The 24,403-nt window shown below is 31.0% G+C and overlaps 1 protein-coding gene across 1 annotated transcript; it reads right to left on the bottom strand.

The window, feature by feature from the left end:
* Positions 1 to 1,838: 1,838 nt before the first annotated feature.
* Positions 1,839 to 23,898, bottom strand: capt (adenylyl cyclase-associated protein 1). Its single transcript, XM_011498136.1, has 9 exons — positions 23,017 to 23,898; positions 17,651 to 17,863; positions 12,437 to 12,800; positions 10,446 to 10,727; positions 9,738 to 9,964; positions 8,485 to 8,669; positions 8,131 to 8,337; positions 2,378 to 2,521; positions 1,839 to 1,955 (listed from the first exon to the last, which is right to left on the bottom strand). The coding sequence occupies exons 1-9, from the start codon at positions 23,882 to 23,884 to the stop codon at positions 1,872 to 1,874; spliced, it is 2,574 nt and encodes an 857-aa protein (XP_011496438.1). The 5' UTR covers positions 23,885 to 23,898; the 3' UTR covers positions 1,839 to 1,871.
* Between the last annotated feature and the right edge of the window lie 505 nt (positions 23,899 to 24,403).

The following is a 24,403-nucleotide window of genomic DNA, read 5'->3' as shown; positions in this document are numbered from 1 at the left end:
TATAATAAATAATAAATAATAAATAATAATAATAAACCAAAATGCGTATATAAAGTTGTAAGAGCGAATTGATTTGTTTGCGTATTAATATTTATTATCGACCGTATGAATTTTGAATTGTAGCTATTGGACATTATTAATGCATTAATATTATTATTGTCAAATAAACATGTCATCGTTAAATAGTTGTGACGTCTGTGCATCGGTGATTGAGATGAAAGAAAAATTTTTAAATACACGCAGTTCAAATCTGTCGTTTGACAAAATGTTAAACGATTGCCTTGGCAGAAGAATTTTGAAGCGAGATAGCGCGAGCTCGAATTACGAGTGAACCGCAATTTATACATATTACTAAATAAAATGTTTGAATCCACTAATCGGAATAAAACCTATTAATTCCTTGCTTTATTCATTACTGCATCGATCGATCGATAAATCAGTATTAGGGGCAAGAACAAAATTTTAAAGAATAATCCATAAATATCGGATGACGTTTAGGTATCCGTCATTTGTTGGACGGGAGAATGGCGACGGGGGACGGTTGACGGGGGACGGGTGACGGGGGACGGACGACGGGGGACGGGGGACGAGAGAGAGAGAGAGAGAGAGAAATATATAAATAATCTTGCGTAAAGGGTTATGAAATAGAATCAAATACACAATTAGTTGAATAATTTTTTATTCGAAGATCAAAATAATAAGCAAAGAATTCCTGGAAATGATTAATGAAATGACAAAAAAGATAAGAAAAAAATTTTCAAATTTGACAATTTTAATCCGACGATAATTTTTGTTAACCTTGGAGTTAATGATCAATGGATAAATTAAATAATGACTAATAGTTGGACACCAGTCAGTCCTATGCTGTAAATTCAAAGGATAATCTCGTCCTTTATAGTCTCTATGATAGTTGCAAGTTAACTCGATACTGTTACAGTACTAATTACAGTACAATTCTCATACGTATTTTTATCATTTAATTTTTAAATACTCTTAGGCAATTTATTTTTTGTTTTTTGTTTTTTTTTTTTTTGCTTTTGTTTTTTCAATCTTCAACGCTGGATTATAGATATCTAAGATTAGTATGTGTCAGGGAGTTAAAACTTTACCATTGGAATCTGAAAGCACTGATTGTACAAATCATTTTAATAGACGATACTTATTAAATTCCTAGGCATACGAATTCTCAATTCCCAAATTCCCATCGACAAGTCTCGTAGACGATATTATAAAAAACTGTAAATGTATAAAAGTGCAAGAGAAAAGATCTGGAATTTTTATTTAAATCGTAATGGCATATTGAAAGTTTCTCTATATAGCTCGACAAATTTTATTCTAAATGTAAAATTTTACGCCATTCCTTACGAGATTTTACAGTCTAAAATACAAATGTTACATTATTCCATTTAAAAAGTTTTTCAGTTTCTTTTCTTGTTTTTGTTTTCTATATAACCTATAAGGTTAATTGGCGTTGATAAAAGTAACTTCACTTACTAATAGTTTTATGAAAAAAAAAAAAAAAAAAAAAAAAAAAAAAAAAAAAAATATGATTAAAAAAAAAGGAACGATAAGATAAGAAAGAATAGCGTATTACAATTAGAAATGATTAATTAAAATAGTAAGAGTAGTAAAAGCAATTAATAAATTCCAACCAATAGTTAATCGACATATAGATATTATAGAGAAATTACTTGACAATTTATAAACCCGAGGCTACATTTCTGCCCATAAGATATAAATAATAATAAATAGTTGAACAATCAATTATCTTTAGCAAGTGTTAAAAAATATAAATTGTGTGTGCGCGCGCGCGCGCTCGTGTGTGTGTATGTGTGTGTATATTTTTCGTTTAACTAATAAATTATTCGCATTTATCCGAGAGAGTCAACGGCAACTGTACTAAGTCCCTTATTAGTAATAACTGTTTTAAATTGCTCTGGTACTGGGTATTCCACCTGGATAGACAGAAAAATTAACGAAATTAATAAATTATGGATCGTCGATTTATTTTGAAATTTTATATTATTCATCTTATAATATTAATATTCCATATCTAAATAGAGATATTACAACAGCTACTCAAGCTCACCCTGTGCATACATTGACATTGTAATTTTTTTTTTTTTTTGGTTATAATTTGTCATTTATTTATCTCTATTAATATAATATCGTTAAAATTACTTTCACTTGCTTAAGGCAATAATATTATAATTGGCAAATTGCACGTACGTTTATAAGATGCGAGTTGTCACATAAGCAATGTACTTGATAATATCGCAAACTTTTTCCAACTTAAATGTAATCCACTTAATCGAACGTCAGAATAATGTAAGATTAACAAAATAAATGATAAGAGATAAGGGTGCGAGTTGCTTACGTAATCTTCGTTTTCCGACGGCACCATGACGTTCATTTCACTGGATTTGCTTGTAATCAGTTCGACATCCAGTGTATCCTTATTAAGATACATTTGACATCCATCGGTCTTGTCAATAGAAATTGTTGGTACTTTTCCCAATACCTGCAACGAGGCGAACAATAAATTTAACAATTTAACAATGTTGAAGAAAGATAGCCTGAAGTGAATGGCAAATGGAAAATCGTAAATGCAAGGGGGTAGGGGGTAGGGGTGAGGGGGCGATGAGGAGGATGGGGGGAAGGAAGAGAGAGAGAGAGAGAGAGAAGAAAAAAAAGAAGAAGAAAGAAAACTCAGCGGCAACTGACATTTGCATTGAAAATGTCAATAATAAACATCCATTAGCCTAATTTGCAATTCGCGCAGTATTATATGAATGCATGAGTTTTTCAAATTCCCGATTTAATCGGGTATGACAGATAGTCTTGGATCAGATGATTGTCCTATTGTCTAAATCGTAATGCTTAATTGTGACGAGTTGAAAAATGCACTGGCACATTGGTACGTACGATAAATTATTCTTTAGAGAAAATTATTAAGAATGAAAAGCAATTAAGGGGATGCTGGGTGGTGTGCGAGTCCGTTTGATTGATAAAATGAATTGACGTTAGGTGGGAACTTGGAGCCGGTCTTGATGACCTGCGAATTAAATTGGACGGATTGTCCTCTCGCCGTAGCTTATTACATCTGGTATGAAGTAGTGACCGATGTTATCGACTGCTTGAAGAATGAAACAATTTTATGGATGGTTAGACACAACTCATGTATTTATTTACATTTTGGCCCTTACGATTAAACTTTTAATAAAACACAATATCCTTCTCTCCCTTATTGTGCTTCATCTTCTTATTTTCCATCATTCTTTCGTTTAAGGCTATAGCATTAGTATTACTTTGTACGGCTGTTTATTACTGGATTAAATGGAAAATCCGATGGAAGGAGGAGCTTAATGCAAATACAGTAAATTTCATGCATGTTGATTCGAAAGTTCGCGATCTCGAATTAAAGGTCAACATTCTTACCTACAAAGCCCAATACGGTACTTGGCCGTTATTACATGTTACAAATAAAAGTAAAATTAATTCACATAATGTTAAGCTATGTCTATGTTTATCTAAATTAAGCGATAAAAATTCCTGGATGAAAAATGTCTTTTAACGCGATAATCGGGATAATGTGTTGATTAAAAGTATTGAAAGACCACATATGTTTCAAAAGGGATACTTTATTTTCAATAAAAAAAAAAAAAAAAAAAAAAAAAAAAAAAAAAAAAAAATAATTTTTCATTACTCAAAGGAATAAAGGAGCGTGGTAAAAGAAAAAATTTTTTTTTCTCTAATATTCAATCGCAATTATTTTTAAGTTAGGGATAACAATAGGATTGGGCATTGATTGACAAAAAAAAGTACGTCGTTTTCAGGCGCTGATAACTCAATGATAAAAAAATTAACTTCTAACGACGAAAAGTGCTTACGAATAAGCGCAAAAAGGTATTTATCGCTATTATATTATATATATATATATATATATATATATATATATTAAGCAATATAATATGCAACATATTTACGGCCAATATAACAATAATATCATAAGACATTTAAATGTTTAGAAGTAAATATAAGAATGCTTTCAGTAATGTCCAGATTGAAGGTAGGGATAAGCATAAGATTCTTAATGATGATAAACTGAGTATTAGGAAATCATTGGAAAATTTAACTATCGATCGCATACCAACATCCAACGACACTTTAATAAATAATTACGACGATAAGAATATTAATGCAGACGCCAACAAGGTACGCGATCACGACAATTCAATAAGTGTTGGCTTACTTTCTTTTTTTTTTTACCTTTACGACGAATAAGTCACGAATTTATCGTTTTTATTATTTATAGGAAAATTTGTATGAGAATATTGATATTGAGGTGGTTCAGTCGAAATTAGACTTTGCAGAGGCTATTTCGAATGAAAAGCAAGCAACCATCGACATCGAGATTATAAATGATAAATTACAATCGCCCACAATTTTCTATTCTCGTATTCTCCCATCGACATTGGAAGACACAATGTTGAGCTTAAATAATATTGATAATGATAAGAAAAATGAAAATTGGGAAACATTAGATCAAATAAAAGCAAATCTAGAAAACATTCACATGACTCTTCAAAATCACTATTCGCACAATTCCTCGAATGATAATAATTTATATTGCATTAAAAATTATAGTATTATTAATAATTATGATTGTTTCGATGATATGTGGAATGACTGTGCCTACAAAAATCTTGACTTACGATATTTCGTCGATACTCGCGATGGATCTAAAACTAGTGTCACCTATCCGAGTAATAGTAGGGGAAAGAAATATGTTGTTTTCGATGATGCAGAAATCAACGAGAATATGAAGATTAAGTGCCAAGAAGAAAATGAACGATCGGATGTTTTTTTAAGGGGCAATAAGCCAATGGATTGTAGAGAAAAATTGGATAAAAGCCTATCGAAAATTAATATTACGGAGATACACTGCAGTAAGGGACAAAATTATTCCAACAAGGACGTGAAATATTTGGTTAACGATGCCAAACTATTGACGAGCAATCAAGTCGAGAACAATATGTCAAAGTCGGGTTTAATCGAAATTTTTGATAAAGGCGACACGGATGAGAAATTAAAAGCTACGCTACTGCAACAGCCTTTCGAAATTAAAAATGAGCTTTTATTTCAAATCGCATCTAATTACGATAACATTACGGAAAATGTTCACGAAAGCTCTCCGATAAATAAAGCGAGTAACATTCCTTGCGCGATAAGGACTTGTAAGGCTAATGCCATTAATAATTCACGGCCAACGGCCTATAATGACAATAACAAATTTGAAAATAATCTCAACATTCATTTGTTTAATAAATATTCCGTGGATGGTAATATGTTCGACTATAAAAATGCGATGCAACAGCAAGAGAATATTAATTATTTAAATGCTAACGGCAACGAGAGTAGCGAATTATTTCACGAGAATTTTAATGGTAATTCATTATTGTCAGCTCAAAGTGTTGATTCGCAAGCAATTACCAATACCAATGATTTAAATATTCTCGAATACTTTTCGTACGGCGAGAGCGATGCCATTTACAATGATAACACTGCCTATCAAAATAAAGACGATTTCAATTTAAATAGTAATTTAAGCTTAACTTGCTTAATTAATTCATCAAATGATATAAGCGTCGACAGATTAATTGACCAATTAATCGAGAATGAACGTAAGTGTAAGGAATCGAAAGCTACGGAAGCAAATTTCAATAAAAAATACACAGTGGATATTTTAAATAAAATTATTGGTGCTCATAATTTTCTCGAATGCGCACAAGTTGAGAACGACGATGGCAATAATTTCTTTACAACTTTTAATGATTATCAAGAGAAGAATGCAATGGATAATAATTATGAAATTAATGGCGAGTATAGAGATATAAATGAACTTCTCGCTAGCAACGACATCCAAAGCCAAAATTCACAATTTCTTAATAATCCCGCGGATTTGGGAAAAATTAATTTACAAGTTTTAAAAATACCCGCGGGATGTAACAATGACAATCGAAATCCATTATACGATAACAATTTCAGAAAAAATTATATCAACAACAACGACGACGACGACGACGACGACGACGACGACAATAACAACAACAACAATGACAACAATGAGAAAAATGACAACAATGACAACAATGACAACAATGACAATAATTACAATAATAATGATGATAATGATAATAATTTACCCTTGAATTTCAAGCTTGAAAATTTACATAATTTATCCAATTATAATGTCCAAGGATTTGCCAATAATAATTTCAATAGGCACGATATTAATAAATTCGAATTAAAATACAATAAGGATAGAGATGCTTCTGCGACGATGAAATATACAAATATTGATAATAATAACGCGGCTTTTAATAACCAAGATCCAATGGCTAAGCCGATCAATATTAATTCCGAGACTGACTGGAAGAACATAACCGATAAAATCGACGCTGATGATTTTTATAGCGATAATGCCATGTACGCCCGAGACTTTGGACAAAGAGAGACTATATTTAACTCACACCCTTCCAATAATACGATCAAGGAAATCTTACAAATTAATTTTCCTTGTGGAGACTCTAATTCAGCAGCAAGAGGATCAAATTGTTTATCTCCTAGATTAAAAGATATTAATCACCTGCATCACGCATCTTGTGAAATCCCAAGTAATAATTATATGTCAGTAAACAATAATAAACAAGATTATTTTAACATTTACAACGAATGTCTGAATTTTAATATGCACAAAGCTTACCTGTAAAACGTTATTTCAATATCAATTATCCTAGACGACAAAGTAATTTAAATCAACGCACGCAATGTCTCATGCTATATCATTAAAAAGTCCCTCTTTATGCGAGATTATTTAACAAAGACAAACGATTTGCAAAATATTTTTAGTAAACCTGTCGACGAATGCGTCAAAAAAAAAAAAAAAAAAAAAAAAAAAAAAAAAAAAAAAAAAAAATTATTTTATAATTTACGATTATGGGAATAGAAAGTTTCATACATGAAATGAAAATTCAGACTATTTATCGTTTCCTATTAATATAATTTCATATTCGTTCGATTGTCTTGTAAGTAAATTTTACCAAGTGACGAGGATGCGAAATATAAATTATTTTTAACTATTTCTCGATAACGACACAAGATTTATATATGTGTGCGCGTGGATGTGTGTGCGTGCGTGCGCTTGCGCGTGTGTGCGTGTGTCTTCCAAATAAATGTGATGTAAAGTAATGGAAAAAATCGACTGTAGAGAGAACGAAGAAGTGCATTGGAGAAAAATGAGAGTAATAAGGACGAGTTAATTGGATAGAATGAAGATGCGTGTTTTCGCTTTTTTAAGCAATGCTTTCGTATTGTAAATTTTCTAATTGAATATCATCAAATCATCACAAATCGGCTTAAAATAACTCGTAGACTGTTATAACAATTAGTGATTTGAAAATGATAGGCATTGCAAATTCTAAAAGAGCCAATAATATAATAATTGTTAATAATGTGCGTATTTCCTGACATTAAATAAATTGCAAAGTACATTTGTATTGGCCTTAATAATTAATAACTTGGTAATCTACGTAAATGTAGAAAATGCGATTACATCACAATAACCGTACGTATGCTACAAGAGAGCCACATTTCATAAGGGAAAGTAAAACAACTGAAGTAATAGTTAAACCATCTACTGTAAAATTTGGCAAATATAATAAAGGATAATCAAATAAATTGAAAGATAATTGAAGTTGCAAAAATTTGGGATCGTTAAGACAGTGAGTGAGAGTGAGAGAGAGAGAGAGAGAGAGAGAGAGAGAGTGAGAGAAAACAATAATGTAAAAAAGAGCTTTGAACAATTGTCCAATACAAATTAGTTTGCAACAAATCAGTTAGTTCGTATTAAAAAAAAAAAAAAAAAAAAAAAAAAAAAAAAAAAAAAAAAAGAAGAAGAAGAAAAAAGACCGTTTTTATAATGTATTTTTTTCTATGATTATTACATAACTCTTTTTTTTTCTTTTCTTTTCTTTTTTCTTTTTTAATTTTTATAACGATGAATATGTTTTAATAAAATTGCTTTTATTTTATCAAATCAATGTCTTATGAATAATTAATCAATCTTACCTGCATCTTGACACTTTCACAATTCACGAATTCGATGCTCGCCACCACCGAGTCAACGACAACCGCAGATTTACGACAGCAATCCATAACGACGGAGTTTACTTTGCCTTTGATCTCTACCGAACTGTCTTGACAACGGAAAATGTAGACGACGTTATTCATTTCAGCATTATCAATGACGATTGACTTATTTCCTACATGGTATTCCTGTTTTGAACAGAGAGAGAGAGAGAGAGAGAGAGAGAGAGAGAGAGAGAGAACAGAAAAGATAGATAGTTGAGTTATGTGCATCATAAGCGCTACTTTCATTCACAATAATTCACAAATATTTTAATAGTTATAAGATAAACTCACGACTAGCCATTTTTTGCCATCCCGACAGAAAACCGGTGGTTTATTAATTGGGGCGTTAGCTGGGGGTGTCGTCTTGACCGGTGATGATGAATTATTACTTACGACTGGAGCTTTGAATGGAGCTGGTCCCGTTCTTAAACTAGTGTTCTTATGCGTTTGCATGTCTGAAGTGACTTTTTTTAAATCTGCAACGTCCAACATGTCAATATTCAATCTCGAGTGTATTAATTTTTGTTTTTGTTTTTTGTTTTTTTTTTGTTTTTTTTTTTGTTCTCTTTATATTAATGTTTTTTTTTTTGTTCTCTTTATATTAATGTTTTTTTTTTTGTTCTCTTTATATTAATGTTTTTTTTTTTTACATACGCTCACGAGCCAATGAAATTTTGCAATTGAATCGAATTGAATTGAATCTTTGGGTTTATCGAGGATCGTGCCCATATCTAATGCTCGATAATGGCTTATTCTTCCATTTTCCTAATAAATTCCAATCACCAATCTCGTCTGTACCTTGTACATTTATCAACGTCATAACAACGTACAATGTACTTTTTACAATAAGTAATTTTAACATAATGATGATTTATGGCTAATTATTAAGCATTGATTTAATCGATATACACCCTTGTATAAATAATCTACATTATTACGCAATGTTTCATATCTAAAGTTAAATGACATCTTTATCGATGCACAAAATCTATTTGTCTATTAAACTTTTCGAGTCGAAAAGGCTGATTTTATTAATATATCGAAGACACGTAAAAATTCATAAAATCTTACAAAGCTTCGCTTGTTTATTTGTTCGTGTTTGTTTGTTTTGTTTATTTGTTTGTCTCTTTTTGTTGTTGTTGTTGTCGTATTTTTTTGTTTTGTTTTGTTTTTTGTTAAATTCTTTATGTTTCTTTGCGTATGGAGTATTGATAAGCAATGCGATCGTGAGCGATTTTTAACAATTAAGACTAATAAACTTGACCAGCTTGATTAAGATGAGTTTGCAGTGAATAGAATAGAACAAAACTGATCAGCAAGATTATGCTAATTTTCAAATTATTTAAATCCTAATTAGGCATTGGCTACAATCATGAAGTCGCATCTACGATTTGTCGAGCTTAATACTTAAAGTTTATTTTCTACGATCCCAAAGCTGCTTGTAACATAATATGAAATAATACTTTTAAAATCTTAAAAAACAAGTATGGTTTTATCAAATCAACATTAAATTAAATGGTACGTAAGCACAATGTCCCACTGACTTTTTGTGATATTCTCGCCCTGATTAATTTCAGCAAATAGTGCACTTCTATCGTCATTAGTTGGTGGTGCAACAGCAGAGGGTGGCATTGTAAGAGGTGGCGGGGGTGGGGGCACAGAACCATTTTCAGCCCAGACCAAACCGGTCGTATGATGTTCTCGCACGAACTGCTGAAGATCCGTTAAAGTTTTCACCCAAGCCTTGCACCATTCTACGTGTAATTTATCCCTAAAAGTAATTTAGGTTTTTATTACAAATTAGCAATATCAGCAATATCAGCCATCGACATCAGACACTTTATACGACATTTTATAAGCCATTGTTTTATGCATTAATTAAGCTAACCCCACGCGTTTAATAAGCTATTTCTCCTACTTCGATAGCATATAAATATGCATTTCACGATATCGGATAATGGAAAAATAATGATTTTTACATGTAGGAATGACCGACTCGAAGCGAAGGAACTTTTTAAAGTGATTAGAAATTAATGGGACCCTTAATTCTGCCGCTACACCGTCCACATTATATGCAAAAGAAATTGATTGGCAAACTATTATTAATTTATCATAGGATTTAGATTTGTAATGTCTTTATTTGCAATTACAACCAAAAAATTCTCTTCAAACAACATTGTCATATTTTGTATTAACAAGCTACCGGAGCACGCAATTTACAAGCTAAAATCGTTATAAAACGACCAACTTACTTCTCTTTCCAGTCTTTGAGTACGCGGTTGGTGTAGAATTGGCCCGCGTTGCTCATCTCCTTGATGTAGGGGACCGGGGTTCGCGCAATGAGCACCCATCCGAGTGCGCTTATGCTCTCGCTGACAGCCGACAGGTGATTGAAAAACTGCGAGCCCCTGTGACTTTCGCGGAAATCCTGCACCTTCTGGATATGCGCGGAAGTGGGCCCGAGAAGTGTCATCTGCTCCGATTGATTTGGGGCTGAGCGCGTCGTCGCCGTCTTGAGAAACAGCAGCTGAATCCTATCGATGCAATAATCAACGCTGATTTATCGACGTTCACTTACGGCTTATCGTGGGTGTCGTGTGCAGCCGCTCGATAAAATATCGAGTCGTTGAAGAAAAAAAAAAGTGCACAAGTGTATCCTTGAAGTTACAACTCTTTGATAGAATTTCACTCGAGCACCATCGCGCCTCAATTAATATTTCCCCATTATTATTCTAATTATTTGACGTTTGTAGTACAGCAGCAGCAAATTAACTCGATATAACAGACTAAACTACTTATATTTTTTTTCTTTCTTTCTTTCTTTCTTTCTTCCTTTTTTAACATATAGTAAGAAGTAATAAGTATCAGAAAAAATTATAATAAAATAAAGAGACAAAATTCAGATTGATTCTCCCGGTTCGTTTAAACAATTTTAATAATTTTATTGTAAAATTAAAAATCAAAAATTATAAATACAAACGACTAAATATATATATATATGTATGTATATATGTATATACATACATATAGTTTATAGTATTATTGAATGAAATCGTGTCTGTATTCGTTTAATTTCGCGTCTATGTTGTTTAAAATGTAGCAAAGAGAACAACAACAACAATTCAATATCTCACTGTTGAAATGCTATATTTAAGAATTTGAACTTGTAGAATGATATTCATCATATTCAACCTTGTGAAATGTAAAATTCAAACGTCTTTGTTGTAATAATTTTGTTGCCTCTGGCTCGTATGCAAGTACCATGTATGTAATAAAAATACAATAAAATTCCGTTTTCTTCTTTCTTTATTCCCTTTTTTTTCCTTCTTCTTCTTCTTCTTCTTCTTTTATCAGAATAATGATATGATATTTTCATTCTTCAAAATTTCATGTACAATTAAAATATAAAATAAAAACACAAATTATAAATGTTATTTGTCAAGTATGTGGGCTAACATAAATACACAAGACAGTTTGTAACTTCGTGGCTTAATGCCCAACATAAAATTTTCCGTTGAAGGTTAAACTTCAATTTACTCATTTCCTACATTATATTATTAGCAAATATAAAATATTGATAATATCATTAATAAATTATCAAAAACAAATTGAATGAATTTTTTTATTTCATAACACATAATTCAGTAAGTACTCTGTCGAAAGTAAAAAGAACATTCCGTATTGCAAAATTTGCAAAAATTTTCTAAATACAATTGCAAGTGTCATTTAAAATTAAAAATATACGTCCGGATCTGATACACTGTTTTTTCTTATGTTTTTTGTTATTTTTTTGCTTCTTCTTTTTTTTTTTCTGTTTTCCCGAATCGAAGAGAATTAAATCTCATCGCTTTCTATTACAGTCTGAATTTTAATAATTCAACTCTAACTTGGATTTTGAATTTTGAATTGAAATGAACGGAAGTGGCCTTGCTGAGTGAGAGGAGTAATATTAAAACAGAGAAACTTTTCCAATGTTAATCATCGTTACGATGGCCTTAAAAATCTCAAGCGCTCAAAGTTGATATTGAAACAATCTGTTTTTAATGGACGGATCGATAAAATAAATAAATCTCTCGGATTTTGATACTCTGATTTTGATTTGATTTTGATTTTGATTGATACTCTGATTGACGGATAAAGTAAAAGTCACCGATCAGCCGGTCGTATTAACGAAACTGGGCAAGTATTTTTTTTTGGTAAAGGAAAGCACATAATGCACAAATGGACGTGGCGAACTACTTACTCGAAGGCTTTTTGAACGAGCTTGCAATGGCTGGCGACTTCGGCCCCAATTTGCAAGCTGAACTGTATGTAGTCCTGGAGGGCACCAGCCAGGAAGTCCTCGTACGCAGCGATCGACATGTTCTTGACAACCTCGACGACGGACGCGCCAGAGACAGTGGACTCGCGGGAGCTCGACGACGACTGGGAGGACTCTTCGGTGAGAGATAGCGAGCGCTCGGGCGAGGGCGACTTTGTCTGAACGGCGATCTCCTGGGTCTGCACAATCGGCGCTGACGTCGACACTTGCTCCAGACGCTTAGTCACGCTCTCGAGCCGATTAACAAGCTCCTCCAGGTGCTCCTCGCGCTCGTCGTGCTCACAGCCTACAATTTTCGTTCGGTTACAACTACATTGATTACACGAGGCCACGTATATTTGCTATTTGTATTTTGCTTTTTGTTTTTAGCCATTCGTATGGTATTGTTAATGCGCGAGCTTTGAATTACAGGGACATTTGCAGTATCTCGTAGCATGGATTTGACATCGCATATTTGCGTATGGCGCGAGAAGGAGGAGGAGGAGGAGGAGGAGGAGGAGGGCAATTGTTTGTAATTGTCAGTTCGATTTTGTGCTGGCGAGTAAATAAAAACGATAATCGATAAAAGCGTCAATGGAAAGAGCACTCGTTCGTATTGTGCATCATTGCGTCCTTTTGTTTAGCATCGAAGCTTCGAGCGAGATCCATTGGATCATCGTCCACGTACTCGTTTTCATTAATTTCTCACCGGATTCATATGTCATACATCAGAATAGTGTAAATTTAGATTGCGAATTTTTTATTTCAAACTAATGCACATCGGAGCTTATTTTGTTGGTCTCGTAGGACAAAAGATGTGTTATAAGAGACATTGGATAATAGCATCCGTAGAAAGTAAAGCAGCAGAAAGTAAATGAAAAAAAAATCCAATTATAAATTATAATGCATTAAGCGCATATGTTTAATTAAGTTTTTATTTTTAATTTTCTCTTTCGTTTACACGAAAACTTGTCAATAAATAAGGTGTAATAATAATTATGGCGGTAGTGAAGTCGCCTCAAAAAATCTTGAATGTTGACTTATCTTGAACATGGGAGAATATTGACAATATTGAAAGTATTATTGAAGGGTAAACATATACGTGCATAGTTGAGAAACGTGGAAGAGAAGAAATTTCAGAAGTGCGTAGTTAAATATTACGAAAATACGGAATCAAAGCCAGGGTTTTATAAATACAGTACGATATATAAATAAATCGTGGCAACATTTAACACACACAGTCACTACTTTTACTTTTAGCTGTCATTATACGAAAAATTAACTCATTTCCTTGTATAAATGCGTGCAGCATGCATATATATATATATATATATATATATATATGAGGAGAAGACGTCGTAGGCGTACAAGTGTGAGTAATGTGGCGGTTAGGTTTCAATTTGACATCATGTTTATTGTTTTAATTCTTCGGAGCTATAAATAATTTGATTTATAAATATTTACCGAATATTGCAAACATCCTTTTACTCAAGTCATTACATCTCCTTCTTCTACTTCTTCCTTTTTTAATTATAATAATAAAAACAATATTTATTATAATAGATATTTTAATTTTTCCTTAATTGCTCCATTCTTGGCCTTAGACGGCTTACAAACATACAAGAATATAGCATTTTTATAAGAGTCGACATCATGACTTTTATACTTACTTTTTTTCTTTTGTGCAAGAAATTTCAATACACAAAGCCAATTATAATGTTAAATAATGAACAATTTTTAAGATAATAGCACTATATATTTTCTTATATATATATATATATATATATATATATATATATATATATATATAAGAAAAGGAAATGCACGAAAAAGCAATCCTTAAGGAAATTTCAATTATATCTAAAATTTAGTCATTCTTCTGTCAATGGATTGTAATAGAAAAATAAAAATAAAAATTCAATTTCCATACTTTCATGGATTTTAGGAAGAACAAATTTCTCATAAGATATTCCCACACGTATCATTCTACGAAATTATTCCCCGCCTTTCTCGCGATTTTTATCATTCCCGTGAAAAATATTAAATCTCAGCTCATACTTTAAAAAACTCAAAGATGAAGAAGTGTTGGTGTAACGAAACAACCCGACAGCTCAAGTGCTACGGACTCGGAAAAGTGTAAAGAGAGCACTCTATTATTAGAGAGTATAAGTGGGTGGGAGAAATTCACGCAATAGAATGAAAGATTCATCTCCCGGTACGTTTCTTTTTTTTGTTGTTGTTGTAAATTTCAAGTTTTTGCTTAATTATAGTGACAACCAGTGGTAAATTAATAAAATTATCGTACCTTAACTATAAAACCATTAAACATTATAATAGAATTATCAAATTACTGATTATCAATAGTTCGATGCAATAATATTGGATATTAAAGAGAAATTTTAGCTATTACAAATCTATTAATCGTTCGCTCTCTATGTTTCACTGCTTTTGAATAAAAAAAAAAAAAAAAAAAAAAAAACTAAGTATTCTAACATTACGGAATTTACGTGTAAATAATACTATGTAAAGTGAATATAAAATAATCATTTGAAATGTAAAATAATTAGCGACAATAATTATTTAATGCAGTCTTTTTATAATGAATTTTCTAATGTTATCGACAATTTATCTGACATTATTCCTAAAATAGTTACAAAAATTTTTATTTAAACATTTAACAAATATTTACCAAGTTGACAGATGCAGGCTGCATAGGTGAAATTTGATATTCTATAAATTATTCAATATATTCATTTGAATTTTTAATAATTTCCGCATATATTTAATGCAAAAATTATATTAATTTATATTATGCGAACTGCCGTACAAAAAATACATATTATTAAATAAAACTTTAGTTGTAAATAAATGTTTTCTCTCATTTTTATGCTTTTTAAATAAAGTATTCTCATTCGTTAAGCTATCACATTTAAAACTGACATAATACACAAAAAATAAAATATATCATTACTGTTGTTGTTATTATTGGATTTTAACATATCGTTTTATCTACTAAAATAAAATCAACGAAAATTAAAAACAAAGTAATTATATAATACATAATTCTTTTATAATTTTTATCTTTAGATATACGGGTATTTTAAATATATACTGATTTAAAATAATTTAAATTAAAAAACAATTTTGATAATTTAACTTCGCTAAAATTATGACTCATTTTTATATGTAATTTATAAATAGTATATAAACAATAAATAAATCTTATTATTATGATTATTATTCAATATAATATCGATTTACTCATGAAACAATGTTACGTGTAAACAATATTTTTTATTAATTATAGTAGTAAGCTGATTATTAATTCATAATAATTTATGTTATAATGTAATTTAATAATGCCATATTATCATACTGTAAGATTTAAAATATTGAAGGAATAAAGTTATAACTATAAATTATCAAACATTAATAATACTTAGACTTTATCGTATTATAGGCAAATTACTACATTGGAAAAAGGATTTAGCCTCTCTTAATGAAAGTTAAATATTTATTTAATAAATGATAAATGTTAATAAATGATCAAACAAACATATTCATATTGCGGCATATCGATACTTTTAAGTAACATTTACGTTTATTACAAATGACAAAATATTAACATTTGATTTTACACAAGTTTTTATAATATATTATCATCAATATGATTTCAAATATATATGGGCGAGTGCGCGCGTGTATGTATTTGCGTATTTACACGTAGAGTAATTATAATTACTCTTGGACGCATAGAAGATGAAATATGTGATGCGTATTTATTTACACACCATGACGGAGTGTATTTGCATATTAAATTAGATATTAAAAGAGGATTTTTTTTTCTTAAATGTTTATTTCTTAACTTTATAAAATAAGTAATTTTTCAATTGGTTTATTTAAACTTGTGAAATAGACAAAAATTATAGTAAAAAAAGTTTTCATATTTATAAATACAGGTTTGATCGTATCTCCATGTTTATTATTAAACTAAAAATATATTGATCATAAAAATTTAAATATAATTGATTTAATAACAATAAATACTTAAAGTAATGGTTCATTAAAGTTAATAATTCAATTATGTTCTTAATAGAACATCAAATGTGCCGTTTAGATTATGATTTTCTTATTAAAGAAAAAAGTCATATGCCAACTCAAAAATTATAAACTTTTGTTTTTGTTATATCGGTAATTATAAATAATTTACACATTTATTAACGAATCACCACGAATGTAGCCAATAAAATTTATTTGCATTTTCTCATTCTCATATAATAATAATAATAATAATAATAATAATAATAATAATTTCAGTTAATGGGATTAAAATTGACGAATTAAACATTTAATAAGACGAAAAACTTAAACTTAACGTGTTCTCGTATCTCGAATTATCTTATTATTAGAAATATTAACTTAAAAAAAATTTTAAGTGCTCTGCCTGTCAATATATATAGATTTTATTTTATAAATATTTTTTACATTTGGCTATTTCGCCTCCTTGACAAATGCTATTTTCTAATTCGTATAGTATTTGCAAAAAAAAAAAAAAAAAAAAAAAAAAAAAAAAAAAAAAAAAAAAAAAAAAAACCCCATGCTAAACGAATCAAAATTATATCGACTTTGTCACAATACAATCAATTCTACTTTTTAATGCAACACAGATAATAACGTTTGCACGTGAATTAGAGATTTGGTAGCAAACCATTTCAAAATAAGCATTATTATACAACTAACGTACAACGAGCGAACAAACTTAAAAACTAGCAATGATTGGTAACGATAACTAAGTTTATGAATGCCAAAATATAAAAACTATGGGACTCCGATTTATTGATAGAACGAATAGTTCGGAATGCAATGAAAACAAAAAACAAAAACAAAAACAAAAATGATAAAAGCTAAAGTCTTGGATTCGTAGATGCGTGGTCTGGTGAGCTCAGATCCCTTACTCTTCGCTCTGGCGCACAGGGAAGTACGGAAAAGTACGAGCCGTAAAATAATTAATCTAGTGCTCCCCCGTCCCCCCGTTCCCCCGTTCACCCCGTTCACCCATACCACCGCAGTCATCAACAAACTACCAGAAAAATATAAAGAGCCAGTGCACGATAGCATCGAAACGAGGAATTACAAGATGAGTGGTGGTGGTCTAACCGGGATGCACCAGCGGTCCCAGAGGGTCGAAGCTGACGCGGTGTTCGGCTGTGCTGCGCGCCGCCTGCAGCAGGTCCGAGAAGAACCTGTGCCGACGGAGGGCGAGCTCGTCGCGGGCCACCGGAGTTGCTGGAGGCTCCTGCATGCCGCCGAAACCTTCGTTGTTCTCCGGCTCGTCTTCCTCCTGGGACAGCCACCTCGGGACCGGCGGCACTGTCACCGAGAAACGACCTCCATTTCTCTTCCGTGTCTTACATAGGGACGCACGAGACGACCTTCTCTCATTCCCTTTGTTTCGCATCTAATAGCAGCCTTGATTTTCATTTCGGGCTTGCGCAATGCATAAAATTATCCGGAGGATGATAAGCATGTCTGGGAAGAAAATTCCGGATGTCGGGCTCCCGATAACGAGCCATTACGTTGGGAGAATATTTGCGAATATGGGATTAGGGGGGGGATTAGGGGGGGCGGGGGCGGGGGGGGGGGGGCTGGGAGCTTGTAGGCTCAGGGTCGAAGTTTTACGAGCTGGACTACACTACAATTGGTTTTTTTCGTGTTATATTCCCTGGTACCGGTTTTTATCCAAGACTTGTTTACGAAATTCGGGCGATTTTTCTTTTCTTTTCTTTTCTTTTCTTTTTTCTAGTCGAATACAATATTTATTTTATTAACAATTGTATATTCACGTGCTCTTGAGTATTCAGCTTTAAATTACGGCAAATTACGTCATCGGTGCAGCAGCCCGGTGAATTTAACTGGAATTTCGTTCCCAACATTATTATTATAACCATGCTCTTCATGCTCCAAATAATATTATGAATTATGCAGCTTTCCTCTTCATATTATAATGCTCTTCTCGTTCAAACGTTAAGTAAGCTTTCTAAATCAAAGTTTTCAATCATTTTTCTTTCTTTTCTTTTTTCATTTTAATATTTGATAAAGAAATCATTCGGCAAAACAAAGCGGATTTATCTTGGTTTTAGAAAGGTAATTTTTCGAGGCAACTGGATTTCTTATACGTCAGAAATATAATTAAGTATAACGATGAGAAAAGGTCAATACTTTATACGTCGATCTCTACGTAGATTTTATCCAATTAAACGAGTTACACGAGATATCAGTGAATGGATAATGTATTCTTTCGCTTCTGGCATTATGAAAAAATATCACAATACATTCAAACACTTTAATAATAATAAAATAAATGATAAAACTTTTTTTTAATAGAATTGTTATAAATGCGAATTCATGAATAATATTCAAAATTTAAGTAGCTGGGCTATACAAATCTTGGCATACCATCAATATTTTAACACATACGCAAAATTTATAGTAGGTAATTGTCCGTTTTTTTTTTTGTTTTTTTTTTGTTTTTTTGTTTTTTTTTTGTATTCTTTCAGCACAGTAAAAGTACATAATGCTAATGTCAGAAATAATTATAATTAAATATTCATACGTTATCAAAATGTTTATATGAAATTCAATTTTTATGCATTTTTAAGAGAAAAAAAAAATTATCGCTCAGTGTCTAAATTCAGTGAAACATTGACATTTTATAAATTTGCAAAAATTAACATTTGACTTTTTTGTATTATCTACATTTTAACGTAGAACTATTTGTTGTTAGAATTTTTTTATAAATAATACAATATACTGATATTTTATGTAATATTTTAGATAGTATGTGGTTTAATATTTGTTATGAATACTTGTAACTAATTAGCTGTGATAGGTTATTGCATAGTATTGCAATTTTTATTTTTGAATGAATTATTTTTGGTAGTTTTAAGAATGTCGTCGAGCAGCTATTTATAATTTATTTTTTTGAAAATCTTCGTAAATAATAGAGTCTTTAAACTAAGGATGTCATTTTGAGTTTAAAAAATGTATTTTTAAAAAATTTAAATTCGAAAAAAATTATTTGAATAATTGTATCATCTATATGAAACATATACAACAAGTAACAAGTATAATAATAATATTAAAAATGTTTAAAAGAATTTTATTATTATTAATAATAATGCAAAATATCTTACAATAAAATTTTTTTTTTTTTTTTTTTTTTATTTTATCTATCCTACGAATGATGATATCCCTCCAATTAATTATATCATTATCCATTCACCAATGCATATTAATTTTTATTATTGACAATATCTGCACAAATATTTTCGAAATGATAATTTTCAATACTTTTCCATTAAAATTACGAAGGAGAATTTTCATTCACGCATTTCGCTATAGAGCCATAAATTTCTATCACTGTCTTATATGTTTGTATTTTATTAAGAAAACTGTAATTTTTCTATAAAATATTAAATATATATAAAAATTAATTTTGTGCTATCAAATACAATTGCTTTCCTTATTCTTTTTTTTTCTCAATTAGCGTCTATATGGGTAGTGTATTTTCATTGCAAATATCACATAAAAATATAAATCAAACAACTTTCTGCTGAATTAAATATGCAATATAATACTAACATAAAATTTTTATACAAAAGCAGAAATATTCTCATTAGTGCAATTTCATTCGTTATAAATGAATATTATTAAATATTATGAAACTTTATATTGAGAAACAAAAAAAAAAAAATCCGATTAATACAATGAATATACACTATGACATTAAGTATATAATTAATATAATTGATATTCAAATTAATTCGTGGGTTTTCTAGTATTCTAATATTATCAATTTTATATTTGTGTAAATGAATGTCGTTCGTGTACTGAAAATGTCAAATTAAAAACCATTATTATGCTTTGTCTCACGTAATAAACAGTGTCCGCATATCCGATATATCTCTTTTTTTTTTTCTTTTAACTTAAAAGTTAATGTTTAGCCTATGATAATTGTTCGTTCGTGAAAATATTTTCATATAAAAAGTCATATATAAATCTATTAAATAATTTAAGAAAATGAAAAGAAATATTCACAATACAAAACGGATTTCCAAAAGCTTCAGGAGTAATGAATTCCGGATTAATCTTTGTAAAATTTCAATATCAAGTGGAAAATCTTTACGGTAAATTTGCCATAGTATTAATAAATTTGATTATTAACAAACCGTTCAATCTTAACAACAACATATAAAAAATATATCAATGTTGTTCCCGATAAGAGAGTTTTAATTATAAGGCAGATAAGATAGTATTGATTTGCAATTTTTATCGACTTCAACAACATTTGACTGCGCGTAGCAAGAGAAATTTAACAAGTTTTTTGTTCTTTGAACTACAAATAATCTCGAGTACATTGCCTATTTAATGTGCCAATTGGCAAATTGAATCAGCTGAATATAATTTTATAGTTCAATTAGTTAAAAGTAATAATAGTTCGTATAAACAAGCTTTGCCAGTTAATTGTGAAATAATACGTATTGATAAATTATTTTGAAAAGTAACATAAAATTTTACTATTTGCACGTAATTAACAAATCTATTTTAACAACCACAAATTAATTTGTTTACCGACTAATTTTGATATGGATATACCTTGCATTATCGATATGAATTATGAATTTGTATTATTTCAGAAAATTTCCATTATAAAATCAAGATTTGCAGTATTTTAACATATTTTAAGTTAATGTATTCCATAAATAAATTGATAGTTGTTTATTGGGAAGGTTAATGTACAATTACAAATTATTGTTATATGTGTAATATCTCTTAGTTATTGTCAAATTTAGTGATTAAAATTGTAAACACAATCGGGATAGTTAGGAAAATCTGAATAAATTCATTAAATAAAGTTATCGAAGTTTTCGATAAAACTTAAGCAATAACTATTTTATTGAAAAGTGCACTCATTAATTTAATTAACAATATCCATTATGTTGTTGATTGTTTTTACCGTTTAATTTTTTAAATAAAGACATTTTATAAAATATCAACAAAGTTTATTTATATATATGCCATTATATCTCTTTACTACAAGAATAATAATAAACTCTTTAATATTAACAATAAATTTACACTAAAATATTAATTTAAATATCTTTTAATTAAAAAATATAGTAAAATACTGCAAATTTTTAAAAAATTTGTATTCTATTCAAGTATAGCCATTTTACATAATATTCATTATAAATTATTTCTTATATTTTACATATTTTAAGATAGTCTTCAGAAGAATATATAAACAAAAATTTTCATTTGTTATTTAATGATACAAACAAAAGCACATAAAAATTATAGTTTTACAATAGTCGTGATTGTGAATTATCTTAAAAGTATCTGATATTATTCTTTATTATTTTGGATATTATAATTATATTATTTATTATTACACGTACTCATACACCACACACTGTGTGTGTATATATATATATATATATATATATATATATATACTACTGAAGATATACGACTTGTATTTAAACAATCGAAAAGTAAAGCCAATGCTTTTTCTATTCCAATTATAATTTGAAGTGTTGATTGATAGAAAACTGTTCGGCAAGAAGAAAAGTTTATTGGTAGTTTATTTAAAGAATCGTAATCTTAAAAATAAATTTAAAAAAAAAAAAAAAAAAAAAAAAAAAAAAAAGCAATTAACGAGTATTACACGGTAAAACGTAGGGAATACAATTATTATCTAATGTATAAGATTGAAATTGTTTATAAAATTAAAAATAAATCTTTTCTAAATATCTAAATATTTATAATTGTTACTAAAGAGTGTATGCAATTTTCTGCTTCGAAAACAAGAAATCGTTTGCAAATATAAATGAAATGTAAATTGATAATAGTTCACGTGAGATATAAGATACAAAATATTTAGTTGAACGTAATAATGCATTTGGATTAAGAATATAATGTATCCTGAAAGTTAAGGTATATGTAAGTTTTAAATAAATGCAATCGTCAGCTCACATAAACATGTAATGAAAAAGAAAATTTTTTTTTTTTTTTTTTTTTTTTTTTTTTTTTTTTTTTTTTTTTTTTATTAACATAATTTCAAATTCATATATGTTCACTCGATTGAGCAATTATACGTTAAATTCATAAAATAATCATTCCTTATGCTCATCCTCACTGGCTAACTTGAATTATAATTCCGATAAAGTTGTACATACTCTGATTCGATCGGTCGAAGCAATGTAAATAAATATATTTCTAATATCGCGACGAGAGTTAGGTAAATTAATTAATTATTGCTCATAGATGGCTCGCACCTATTGGCATGTCAATCTACGCTCATAATATCAATATGAACGATCGTTCATTATGAATGGAGGCTTTCATAAACATAACAATTCCTAACGAAGACTATCTTAAAAATCTTATAGGTGAAGATTGCGTTAACAAGCAATTGGATTCTGCACTGGTCGTAGAGACTGCACGCTAGAGTGCAAAAATACCTGGACGTGGTGGTATGTCCTTGTGGATCTCGGGATCGTTTTCGAGGGCCGAGGCCTCGAAGAACGAGTCGTCGCCGTCCTCGTCTTGGACGCCGAGAACGGCGCGCTCGGTGCTGGTAGTCAAGACTCCGCAGGGCACGATCTTCGCCGTCTGCTCGTCGCCGCTGCTCTTCGACTCGGCTTCGGTCTCGTTACCCGTTTCACTAGCTGACGAGGGCGGACTCGGAGGGCTCGGCAAGCTCTTGCTACCCGGTGACGTTGGTTTCGACTCGCGGCGATTCAGCATAGAGGCGAGATTCTCGGCTTCTCGGAAGTCGGGCGGCGGTGTCGCCTGCTCTTTCCATTCCGGCTCTTCGATATCGAAATCGATGGGCGGAGGTGTCGGAAAGCTCTGCTCGGTCGTATTACCCTCCGACTTCTCCAATTCCTCGCTCTCTTCGAAAGGGGGGATGACCGGTGGCGGAATGTCAAGTATATCACCGTTCGTATCATTGGCTATCGTCTCATCTGTTATCGCATTGATTAAACAGTCGTGTCGTTGACTTCCCATAGCTTTCATCGCTTCGTCGTCCGTTCTATAAGAATTCTCTCTCGTATAATTGTCCTCGATCTTATGAAGCTCCGTTTTCTTGATCTCTTCGACGATTTGCACCTCGCAATAGGGTGGCGGCAGTAACTCTTCCACCGAGCTATCGTCGCTTAAAATCGAAGGCAATTCGGCTTCAATTGCGACTTCTTCGTTGCTTGCAACGGTTGTCAACGGTCGCTGTTGTTGTTGGCTACCGTTCGGCGTTCCGACGATCTCTTTGAGTTCTTGAACGTTATCGATTTCCTCATTCATATCGTTAATTAACTCCTCGATTATCATCTCCTCTATTTGGTCCGCTCTCGACTTCTCGGCGCTTCTGATTTCATCGTTCCCCTCCTCAAATTCAACTTCCTCCCTTTCTTTCCTCGAATTCACATCTTCCGCATCCTCGATAATTGCCAACTTTTCCGGCTCTGATTCTATTATTTCATCTCGTTTCTTTTCTTCCTTTATTTCCTCATCGGCAATAACGGCATCCGCAATCGCCACAGTCGATTCCTCGACGCTCTCTTCCGCAGCTTCTTCCTTAATTTTTTCAAGCCTTTCCCTTTCCCCTCTGCGTATTTCCTGAACGATTTTCACAGCGCAATTTAATATTTCAACGACATCCTCCTTTAAAGCTTCTCTATCAACCGTCTTGCTCTTAATTTCCTCCTTTGGCACTTTAACGTCACCGTTAACTTCAATCGTCGTCTTTTCCGTCGCGTCCTCGTCCTCTTCGTTTTCCTCCTTCAGCGTCTCTCTCATCAATTCACTCGTAACATTGACCTCCCGACTGTTTGGCATTTGGCACTTAAA

The sequence above is a fragment of the Ceratosolen solmsi genome, unplaced genomic scaffold (genome assembly GCF_000503995.2).
Source record: "Ceratosolen solmsi marchali unplaced genomic scaffold, CerSol_1.0 scaffold14, whole genome shotgun sequence".
Lineage (NCBI taxonomy): Eukaryota > Metazoa > Arthropoda > Insecta > Hymenoptera > Agaonidae > Ceratosolen > Ceratosolen solmsi.
This window is presented reverse-complemented; position numbering and strand designations above follow the sequence as displayed.

What these genes read in the sequence shown, in the direction of transcription:
- capt (XM_011498136.1), bottom strand. Translation starts at nt 23,884, where the DNA reads ATGATAATCGAGGAGTTAATTAACGATATGAATGAGGAAATCGATAAC. An exon ending in GGGCGAGAATATCACAAAAA is followed by an intron (nt 8,670 to 9,737) that starts GTCAGTGGGACA and finishes TGGACGTTGCAG; the next exon opens with ATTTAAAAAAAGTCACTTCA. An exon ending in CGTCGGAAAACGAAGATTAC is followed by an intron (nt 1,956 to 2,377) that starts GTAAGCAACTCG and finishes CTGTCTATCCAG; the next exon opens with GTGGAATACCCAGTACCAGA.